Source organism: Egretta garzetta, unplaced genomic scaffold (assembly GCF_000687185.1).
Source record: "Egretta garzetta isolate BGI_Z169 unplaced genomic scaffold, ASM68718v1 scaffold143, whole genome shotgun sequence".
NCBI lineage: Eukaryota > Metazoa > Chordata > Aves > Pelecaniformes > Ardeidae > Egretta > Egretta garzetta.
The window spans coordinates 1,906,950-1,918,261 of record NW_009259310.1 but is presented as its reverse complement, the minus strand read 5'-3'; the positions used below and the strand labels follow the sequence as shown (position 1 = coordinate 1,918,261).

At 46.3% G+C, this 11,312-nt stretch overlaps 2 protein-coding genes across 2 annotated transcripts in view; one reads left to right on the top strand and one right to left on the bottom strand.

Annotated features, from left to right (window-relative positions):
- Positions 1–6: 6 nt before the first annotated feature.
- On the top strand, positions 7–558 carry MRPL41 (mitochondrial ribosomal protein L41). Its single transcript, XM_009636341.2, has one exon. It carries the CDS (start codon positions 38–40, stop codon positions 443–445), a length of 408 nt encoding a protein of 135 aa, XP_009634636.1. The 5' UTR covers positions 7–37; the 3' UTR covers positions 446–558.
- Positions 559–3,892: 3,334 nt separating this feature from the next.
- DPH7 (diphthamide biosynthesis 7) overlaps positions 3,893–11,312 on the bottom strand; it is a 10,881-nt gene continuing 3,461 nt past the window's right edge. The window contains exons 2-9 of the mRNA XM_009636310.1: positions 10,971–11,107; positions 10,479–10,566; positions 9,621–9,715; positions 7,800–7,966; positions 7,216–7,288; positions 5,977–6,042; positions 5,602–5,774; positions 3,893–4,545 (exon numbers count right to left, since the gene is read on the bottom strand). Coding sequence (XP_009634605.1) covers positions 3,893–4,545; positions 5,602–5,774; positions 5,977–6,042; positions 7,216–7,288; positions 7,800–7,966; positions 9,621–9,715; positions 10,479–10,566; positions 10,971–11,107 — 1,452 coding nt within the window. The remainder of the gene's footprint in view (positions 4,546–5,601; positions 5,775–5,976; positions 6,043–7,215; positions 7,289–7,799; positions 7,967–9,620; positions 9,716–10,478; positions 10,567–10,970; positions 11,108–11,312) is intronic.

Here is an 11,312-nt window from a genome sequence, read left to right as displayed (position 1 = left end):
GCTTCGCTGAGCCGTCGGGCGTCCGCAGGTGCCCGGCATGGGGCTGCTGACCGAGCTGGCCCGCGGGCTGGTGCGGGGCGCCGACCGCATGTCCCCGTTTACCAGCAAGCGCGGCCCACGGAGCTACAACAAGGGCCGCGGGGCCAAGAAGCTGGGCGTGCTCACCGCCAACAAGAAGTTCATCCTCGTCAAGGAGATGGTGCCCGAGTTCATCGTCCCCGACCTGGACGGCTTCAAACTCAAGCCCTACGTCTCGTACCGTGCCCCCGAGGGCTCCGAGCCGCCTCTGACAGCCAAGCAGCTCTTCACCGAGGTGGTGGCTCCCCGCATCGAGAAGGACGTGAAGGAAGGCACGTTTGACCCCAACAACCTGGAGAAGTACGGCTTCGAGCCGACGCAGGAGGGCAAGCTCTTCCAGCTCTTCCCCAAGAACTATGTGCGGTAGTGAGCAAAGCAGCGGGGCTCCCGGGGCCGCTGCGGCCCCTCTGGCGTGCTGGGAAGAGCATCGCTGTTGTGCGAGACGTGACCTGTGCCAGCAAATATGGGACAGTTTCTGTCACTGGCTATTAAAAGCAAATCCTTCCACTTTGTGCAATGTCTGGTTTAAATTGCTGCGGGGAAAGTGGCAGTTAATTTCCCCTCCCTGACTGAGGAAAGCGTTACGTGCGTTTTGTGCCCTGTGTGCAGCTGCGCTGTGCGAGCGTGTGGGTGTCTGGCTCTCCGGCAAGAGCTGGTTGACCAAGCACTGATAATTAGCAGGAGGCAGTTTCTCTCCAGCCTGGTGAAACATCATTCCTGCCTTCTGGGAAGGAATTCCTGCCTTCTGGGAACAGAGAACAGGTCTCATCTCCTTGGCAGCCTGGCGTTCTCTGGCTGTGGAGAGCAGAGTGCTGCAAGTCAAGCGGCAAACCCCAGCTGGCGGGGGCTGCACTGAGGGGCAGGGGCAGCCGAAGGGGGAATGCAGCAATGGCTTCCCCCCTTGCCCCAGCAAAGGGTTTTGCTAAATCAGGAGACCCCCCTGCAGGCAAAACCAAGTCCACACTCTAAACTTTCCGAGAACTGTAGCTTATACTGAAGGCTGTGGTCATTCCAGATTTTGCCCAGCCTTAAACCTACTCCTTTTAGAGTAGATCAAGACACAGTTAATAGGTACATTTAATGTCTGTTCTGTAGCAGTGCAGCTGCTTGAAGGGGCAAGGTAACTGTTTAAATTTGAAACTTATCTCAAGAATTGTTATTTTTGGACATCCATTCCTACAAGAGCAGTGAGTTGCTGTTCACCAAATTAAATGGATACAAGTGATGCTTACAGACAGTTGTGTGCAACCATAGAAATTGCTAAATTCTAAATGTCTTTGGAAATAACGTTTTCTCCAACACCCAAGTGCTGGAGTCTGAGAAAATTATTCTTCTGTACAGCTGTTCTGTGCCTGGGGACCGTAGCCCTCCCAAGAGGTACGCAGGAATTGGGTTTTTTTGTTTTTCTCCATGAGTTTTTCCAAATACAAAGCACTGCAAAGCTTAAGCATTAGAGAATTAAATTGCAGTTGAAACATTCACTTTTAGAGAAGGAAGCATGATCACTGACTCTTCAGCGAGCATCCAGCCTGTAATGAAGACTGACAGATCAGTCCTTAAAACATTGTTAAAAAATAAATCTTTTCAGGGCTGGAGAGGGCTGGGATGGTGGGGAGGGGACGCTGCACTGGCATCTGCTCCTGAGTCCTGCAGCCCTAACCAACCACCAATGAAGCAATTTTTTCATAGAATGGAATCACAGAATGGTCTAGGTTGGAAAAGCCCTTTAAGCTCACCAGGCCAGCCCCTTCCAGTGCTTGACAGCCCTTTCAGTGAAAAAATTTTTCCTGATGTCCAACCTAAACCTGCCCTGGTGCAACTTGAGGCTGTTCCCTCCATTTTTTCTAATTAATTAAGCCCAACCTGCATTTTTTCACTTCTTTTTCAGCTCATCAGAATGATGGTTATTCAGGAGTGGTTGCTTTCTGCCTCCAGCTCTGGGTGCTGTTGCAGAGGCAGGGCTCAGCCCCTTCCTGCCAGAGAGGGCGTTTTCCTAGGCCTCACCTGGCACATTCTGGAAAGGAGAGCAGTTTGCAGCATGAACGCAAGGCTGCGAGCAGGAGGTCCTGCACCTTGGATGCTAATCCCATCTTGGCCTCGAACAAGTCGCTCACCTTACCTTCCCTGCGGGAAGACAGATTACAACAGGAGACTAATTTCGCAGGGCGAAGCAAGGACTAACATAACGCATAAATCAAGCGCCCCAGTCTGGTCGCGTTCTGCGACACCACTCCAGCTCCACCAGCCTCAGCCTGTTTCCTCTTAATCTCGTAGGGCAATAATAAAAAGCATTACAGCCTTTTAAGACAGAGTTGTAGTCAAAAGCAGTGTCGCTACAAGGATACGCCCTCACCAAGGTGTGAGGAAACTGAATTGTCTACTCTGACTCCCAGAGAATATTCACCACCACTAAATGCCCTCAGGAGACTGAGCCATCATGGGACGAGACAGAAGGTCTGTGACGGACTTTTTATAATCAAAATGACCAAGATAAATCACTTCTATTCATTTTATTTTAGAAACATCCAAAAATAGGGTGGTTTTTTTTTTCTTTTTTTAACAAAAGCTCTTGTTCACAATGCTAATATGAATCTTCATGTAACAGTGCTCAAGAATGTTTTCCAAAATACACATTCACTCCTTGAAAAAGGAGTTTCAAAGCAGTAAAATTCTCATCTGCTGTGCCTCGGTTTAGATGCAGTACTGTTACAGATTGTTGCTGGTGTTTCTTTCCCTCCAGGCAACTAATTCTTTAGGACCCTCCAAGAAAAACCATGCCAGCTAGAAGCTACTTACCTAGTTTAAGCTGGTTTTTTGTTTCTAGGAAGGTAATAGAGAAAGTGTTCTAGAAACGGTGTTTTGCTGATATTTCACAGTGAAAAAAGAAAGGTAATGAAGCAACCATGAGAAATTCTACAGCCATTCCTGGAGGTAGTTAGGGCAATGCTGTTAAGATTTTGGTTTCTGTACTTACTTATTTTGAACTTAAAAGATGTGAGGAAACACTGCTTGTACTTTTTGGAGGTTTTGACCTTAAAGCTTTATGTAATTGAAAGATCTTGACTTTGGCCCTAAGTGCACGTTTCACTGTGGAGAGCAGAAAACATGAGTTTGACACCAAGAGGCTGGGGGGTGTGGTTGGTTAAGTGTGGCACCAAAACATAGCAGGGCTCCCTATACAATTTGCGCTAAACCAGGTTGTGTTTAGCTTGGAGAGTGATAAAGCGAGACTGCAATCAGGTGAGGAGTTTGATATAAAATTAGGCTCTGCAGATACACCGGAATCCTTCCAAGAAAGACCCCGCTCAGAACAAAGCTTCCTGCTGCTGAGCTGCCGCCCATCATACCGGTCAGTCTGGATTTCCTTCTAAAAAAGAATTTCTCTCTACTAAGGATCACCACATGTACACTGCACTGTCTGTGCCTAGACCGTCTTTGAGCGTCTTCTCGAGGTACGTATTAGTTTACAGATCACACAGCAAGCTACACACACAGCTAAGCCTCTACTCATGGGCTTTTCCAAGACATTCAGTGTTTGTCTACACGTACCAGCGCAGACAAGTTTGGTTTGTGGTGGAAGGAGGAGAACAGGCTGAACAGATCCATCGTAGAAATGCAAACCAGCCTTGAAGGGATTCAAATACAAGGGACAAACAAGCACCCTTTGAAAGGAAGGCTGTCCTACTTTGAACAAGTACATTAAGGGAAAACTAGGTCTGTGCTTGACCATGTGCCTCAAAGCAAAGGCCTTCCTCAGTGCTGAAAATAAACCACCAGTAATTCCATCAGTATCAGCCTCAAAAGACTCACAAGCTCAGTAACAAAACTGGAAAAGCCCAACAGAAATTCCTTGGGACCAATGCAAACCTTCAGCTGTTCTTTCAGATGGAGATCTGGTATGTGGCGTCTCCGAAGGGGTCACCAGGCTCATCTCCCACTTCCAGACATGGAGGATGTTGTCATAGAAAGAACAAGTTGCCACAATGCTCATTTCTTTTGGACTGTCCAGAGACCTGGCTGAGTCACCGCTTCTGTCCAGGCCCATTCTGCTGTGTCTCTCAGAGCTGCTGGCTGACCCAGGATCTCCCCCTTGGTCAGGACCCCCAGCCAAATCTAAACTCCCCTTTAAATCAGAGCCCCTGACCAGGCCAGGATCCCCAGACAGCTTAGGACCCCCTTCTGCTTTGAGCAGCAAGGCAGGGCCTTCACTCTCCTCATCCAATATTACATCAAAAGTAGCTGTAGGAGACTCATAAATTATCTTCAGGTTTTGGACCTGCAAATTCAGTCTCTCATCTGCTTCCTCTGCTCTTCCCACAAGCTCTTCTGAAGACAGGCAGGAAGCAGCGGAGTCCTGTGCTGCAGCCAAGAAATCCCTCGGGCAGAGCCTTGACCAGTCAGCCCCATAGGCCAAGGAATTGTGCAAGACATAGGATGACAGGATGACACATTCCTCCGTGTTTTCCGCTTAAAAAAAAAAAAAAAAATGAAATGAGCAGAAATCAAGTTGTAAAATGGTTTGTTGCAGCCTACTCACAAGCCATTCCAGCATTGGCTATGTCCTATGGGAATAGTTCTCTGGTTACTGCCTTATTCACTATGGAGTTGAGCATTCAAGGGGAAATGAGGTTTGGCTCTCCTGACAATTTTTTGGCCACCTTTCATTAGCCTTGATTTTCCCTGGTTCAGTAGGGAGATAGGAGAAGCTTTAATGTGCATTAACATGCATCATTATTCAAAATACCTAAAAAGGTTGAAAAAAGACAAGACAGATCACACAGTGATCCCCACCGAGCCATAAATACAGATGGTAAGATGGCCAGACCAGGTTCTGGTTATTAATAAATTGCAGATGTGTTCTTCCCATGAGCTTTCAGCATTTGACTCTGATATTAAACACACATCAAGTTCCCCCCTTCCCTATACAGCAGCAATGTTATCCTCATGTCACAAGCCATGGATCTGCCCAAGGCTTGGAGAAACCTAGGAAGGCAACCATTTTGTGCAAGTTTGTATTTGTAATGTAAATGCAAACAGCTTTAATCATGTAAATACCTTCTGATTCACATGGAGAGCTTACTCATGTTATTCTAGATTAACCAGACTGCCCAACACTTCCTTTCCGAGGCAATTCACCAACAGGTCAGTAAGTTCTGCTGACAATAAAGCATCACCTGACATTCCAAAGAACCTCTTTGAACCATCAAGATGAATACAAACCGGAACGGTCACGTCAACAGGTAATGCCTTTACACCAAGACAAACAGGCTTTCTTCCCATAAAAAGAAGTTATGACAGATTTACACATGAACAATGACTGTGCCTTTGCACAACCAATCAGGCCAACAGTGAGGATAGGTCTGGGGAAGCTGGAAGAGTCACCTCAAGCTGCAATAAAAGTCTATGGCCATTAACAACATCTAGATCTTTCTAGCAGGCTCAGAGCTGGAGTTCCCCCATTAACCTGGAGGTAGGAGAGCAGCAGAGCAGCGCAAGAGCATCTCTGTTCCACTGAACACTCACCCATGCTTCCACGGCAGTCAAGGATTTTGAATCCACTCTGCATGCAGGCTGCTAACAGCACAAAATCACAGGTTGGGTGCCACTTCAACCCCCAAACTGCCCCTTCCACATGGGTGTCTGCCAGCGGCTGCTTCATGTTCCTGGTGTCCCACAACAGCACGTGCTCGTCATAGCTGGAGACATGTCACACAAGTAAATATGCAGACAAGCAGCAAAGCTGATGCAGTGCAAAAAGTACAGAAGAAAATTAGGAAAGATCGCATGCTCTTCACCACACTGAATGTCTGAAGAGACCACGCCTTGAGCAGCAGTAGCGCGTTCAGAATAACAGAGGAGGCCGGTCACATTAGTGCAGAACAGCTACAAGGGATTTACCTGCCAGTAGCCAGAAGGTTCTCCCGGTGGGGACTGCACTGAATGCTGCACACACCCATTGAGTGTCTGCAAGAGAGTAACATACAGCAGAGGGAAGCGACAGCAAGGTACCATCTGAGAAGGGACACTCCCTTGAATTTCAAGGATTTGGGGTCCACATAACTACATCAAGGTGTCTCAGGAAAGGAGAGCAAGGTGAACTCAAATTTCAGCCCAGTGAAACACACAGGCAGAGTTCCACCTACAACAGTCCAACAGCCTTTCCAGGGCAAAACTTCTACTCACGTAGTCTCTCAGCACAAATATTTTCTAGTAATAGTTGTACCATAAACTGCTGTTCAGAGCCCAGAAGAATTTCAGCACAACTCCATTCTCATGAGACTTTACTCCCAGCATTAATATTTCCATAGCAATAATCCACAGGCTATTTTAAGGTTACATATAAAATTCACTGAAGAGTTATGTATATTGTTTTAATCATATTCTAAAAAGATATGCTATGCTACCAGAAAAAAAGATTATTTCAAATGAATGAACAGTGGAGAATAAAATATTTTCTAAAAAACGTTCCCATAATAAGGCAACCAAATTTAACGCACACAAAAATTCCCAAAATAAAAGTGTAAATCAGGATCCTCCTTTTAGAAAGAAGCTACCAGCATCTTCACGTATGGAAGCAAGCTGTTGGTTTATTCTATTGAAGGACACAGACAAGAAAGTTTCAACCTGAAATTGTCCTGAGGAAAAAAAAAAAAAAAAATTTTTTATAGAATCATAGAATCACTTTGGTTGGAAAAGACCTTTAAGATCATTGAGTCCAACCTTTAACCTAACCCTGCCATCCCACCACTAAACCATGTCCCTAAGCACCTCATCTGCCTGGCTTTTAAATACCTCCAGGGATGAGAACTCTACCACCTCCCTGGGCAGCCCATTCCAGAGCCTGACAACCCTTTCAGTGAAGAAGTTTTTCCTAATGTCTAGCCTAAACCTGCCCTGGCATAACTTCAGACCATTCCCCCTCGTCCTATCGTCCGTTACCAGGGAGAAGAGGCCAACCCCCACCTCACTACAGCCTCCTTTCAGGTAGTTGTAGAGGGCGATTTCCCAAGGGAGGCAGAAACAGGACTCCACCGTCACTGTACGCCTCTGAATTCAGCGCCTTAGGAAGGGACATAGTAGCACCCTGTGTTCATACACGATAGCTTTAGGGTCCAGCTGCAGTCAGGGCTTGCTTACCTCCTGCTGGTGAAGATGGGAGTCTCTGGACTGCACCTGGTGTCCCAGCCCTTTAGCAGGCTGTCATCCCCTCCTGCACAGAGACAAAACTTTGTCACCCTGAGCACCACCCAAATCACCTGTGCAGGCCACTGAGGCAATGCAGTTAACAGTGAGCTGACGCTTCTCAGCCCTAGGATCTCCTAGCACTTAACGGACATACCAAATGCTGTTTGAGGCTCCCAGTACTCATCACCACAGAGGAGCCGTGCATTAACAATACCCTCGCTTTGCTAAGCAAAAAAATTTAGAAGAAAAAAAGACTGGCCTCTGTGCTCTCTTTTGCACACCGCAAGAGATGGAACATCTTTTTTTGCCAATAGACAGCCAAAGTACAGCTTAAAAGGCACAGCTTCTCCTAATTAATTCCAACTGCTTCCCACAATCAAGAAGCCTTTTACCCCTAGCAGAAGCCCCAGCCCCTACAAGTGGTGTGATGCAAGCAGCATCCCAGCCCTGGAAAGTAAAGTCCCAAGGAACACACATCCCTAAACAAGGTGTCCCCTCCCCAACACCCCCAAATGAGATTCCCACCCCTTACAGACCTGAATACACAATATCGGTGTCCCAGTAATTAAAAGCAGCAATCCAGGCCTCAAATTTGTGAGCTTCCCACTGGTTCAGGACATGCACAGATGGGGCAGATTCGTCTATGGAGAAGAGATTCAGCTTCCCCTCTGAATCACTGCTGATCACTTTCAAGGGACATCCACTACAGCAGAACATAGAGAAAACTTTAGAAAGTACTAAAACTCGTGTCCTAAGAACCTGTTAGAGTAAAAAATAGCAGCCAAAGTATAGATAGATAGTGTAACATAATACTATATATATGTTTGCTTCAACTAAACATTGATAGAAACCAGTAGTACAGTGGCAGGAATTCACATAAATATTTATACAGTTCTTTTTAGCTTCAGCCCATCCCATCTTAAAATCATCCACATCAATGATCCCCATTCCCTGATCTCACAGGGGGAGCAAACCCTCACACCCATGTGAGGGAAAGAAAACCAGCCTTGGGCCTTTCTTTCTCCTAGACAGATAACTTGCCTTCACACATGCTTGATACTACATCAGTAAACAAATTCCATGTGAAAAGGGATATTTTTCCTCCAAGTTAGACGGACAAGGACGTCTGAGTCTATTCCCTCTTCTGGAGTATGAAGAAATGTTTCATTTCTCTGTTATCACAGGCATCTGAAGCACTGGCTGATCCTGACCTTCCCTGCTCTCTTCCTGTGGCACAGCACAGTTGCAGTTTCTGGACACAATGTACTTGGAGCACTGGCAAAAGTTTTGCAGCTCACAATGCGCAGATTTGCTGACATTCCCTGACATAAGCATGGTTACCTGCAACTGTAGGTACTGATTTGGTGCCTCAGGGCTTCTTTCCAGTTCTACATGAAATGCTAGTTACTAAACCGTACTGAATCTCCCAAATTTCCCACACAAGAGAGTCAGGGTCACCCCCTTCCCACAGAGATGGGAAGGCTGTGCATTCAGCTTCTAGAAGGGGTTATTTGTCTCTCAAGTGACAACAGCAGCAAGCTTTAAAGGGACTTTGCATCATGGCAATGATCCTTTCTCTTGAGGGTAGACACAAGGGGAAGAAGGAATATAAAGAAGAAGAAAGTAGAACTGGGAATTCTACTTATTCGTTAAACAGCATGCACAGAAACAGCTTTAATTAGCAAAAGCTACTAAATATTTGCCCTACAGCATTAAGCACATGACTGCCCAACCCCCTCAGTTTCCAACCTCACACCAAAGGCACTACTCTCTGTTTTGCACTTAACTTACAGAAAACATATACCCTACCTCTTTCAAGGTACAGCTAATTCACGTTATTCCATGCAGTGATACCATCTCTGAAATCAAATGTATTTGATTTCAGAGAGGAAGGAGCCAATCAATTCCCTCCCATTCCTCACTAACCCATGTTTAAACTTCCTACACGCACTACTAATAGCTCTTCTTAAGCAGAACTTCACACTAAAATTTCAGTCATTCTAAGAGCAGAGCTGGAACCAGTGGATCCATCTGCATCCTGTTCTGCTCTTTCCTTTTAGCAACAGAAGACACGTCCCTGGCTCACCCACTGCCATTCACCATAGCACCAGCTCACATTTGTTGGTGGTTTAGTCCCTGTTACAGCAGCCACAGTATGTGTTCTTGTTCCTTTGTTACCCTTGCTCTGGGAATAGTAACTTCTAGAGAAGGTGCAGGGAGACAGCTGGGACCGAGAAAGTCTCAAGCCACTTCACAAAAAAGCCATCAAAGATATGTTCATCAAAGTCCTCAACTTATGCCTGAAACACACACACACAGAGTGACCTCCAATACCAGCTTTCCTCCCCCATCCTCACCATTGCTCTCGTCCTGTGGACCAGTCTAAAGACAAGGCCAGACGCTGCGCACCAAGATCAACCCTGAAGCATGGCTCCAACATGCAGCTGTTCTTCTACTGGAAAGAAAAGGAATGGGTTAAGACTGAAAAGACAGCAGGTATATAACACCACTTTTACTGCTTGCTACTATGGCAGGTGCTTTCCAGAGACTCACGAGTGTATTAGGGTCCCACACTAAGAAGAGATGAAACATCCCATAGCAACGTTCAATTGCTTAGGACTAGCTGAAGGGCAAACGTGTGCGTACACTGCATCCCCACCCTCCTGCTACCCATCTCCCACCGAATCGCCCTTAAACTACTTCCTCTCAGTGACTGATGAAGTGCAGGAGAAGCAATGACCTGACTGTTGAGTTTGCTTATAGACTATATAGACTTACAGCTTCTGCTTGCTTCGCTCTCTGGGAGTGACTTTATTGATTACTCCCTTCTCTCAGCAACTAAAAGAATCTCCTCTCCAAAATTCTTCCCTGTTTTTAACAACTATACATCTTCTGCTGTGTTTACCAGTTAGTCCATACTTAATTCTCAAGTGACAGTTTCCAGGGTTTGCTTCTGCTCCCCTCATGCCTCCCACACTCTGCAGGTGGGTAGAACCCAAGCCAGCCTCTCTGGTGCCACGAACAAATTTGTGGGTTCTATGAGAAACATTATCAGAAGACAAAAGAGAAAGCATTTAAAAAGCTAAGCACACCAAGGAAGCTGTGGAAACCATACAGCTTTTCTACATGTCTCTGAACACTGCTAATAAATCCAGAGATGCATTAAATCTGGGTTAAATACACCTTCAACAGCAGCAGGTGTTACAGCCACCTACCTCGCTTCCAGTCAGGTGGCAAAACTCCACAGCGCCCATCGAGTTTGCAATGCCAACCATGGGATGTTCTGCAACGGGAACATGGCACCTAAACAATCAAGTTAAACAAGTCCTGAATGTCCATCTTTCTTGTACTTAAGGAGGAGAGCAAAATCATAACTTTTATTCCAGGATGCACAAGGAAAATCCTCAAGTTCCCACAAACCTGCATGGAGAGGATTATATATATATGGTAAATCTACTATATATTATTATATAAACAAAAGAGGTCCACAGTCACTGACCAGCTGTTCATAAATAAGCAGAAGAGCATAACAGAAATGAGCACAGCCTTTGCTCACTGGAGCAAACTGCAGACTACTTCCCTCCAAGAAGCCAGGGACAGTTTAGTTAGTAAATATTATTTCCCCTGCCATACCAACAGCTGAAACAGGACCTCAGAGGGGCAGACCATGCTGCTGTGAGCTCCAAGCCTCGACGGGCCAGTGTTACCATTTGATGTCCAAGATAGCAGCAGTGTCAATCCTCTGGATTTCAGTCAGTGGGATGTAAGGCTGATCCTCATTGTAGTGATACAGGTAGAGGCGCCCAGTCCGGTCACAGGTCCCATTGCTTCCTTGGGAGTCAGTCTACAACAAAAATTGGAAAGAAAAGAGTAAGCTTAGCAGTGATTCTACCTCCCCCAGACCTCTCCCCACCAAGATCTCACCAGGAGCAACTGGCAGGAGCAGGGCAGAGGGCTCCCACTTTTCAAGTCCCTCTCTTAAGGGATTAAAGCCACCACAGCTCCCTCAGAGCCAGCCACGCTCACCGGCGGGGCCCACTCAGCCCCAC

Coding starts and splice junctions, on each gene's coding strand:
- MRPL41 (XM_009636341.2), top strand. CDS start 38: ATGGGGCTGCTGACCGAGCTGGCCCGCGGGCTGGTGCGGGGCGCCGAC.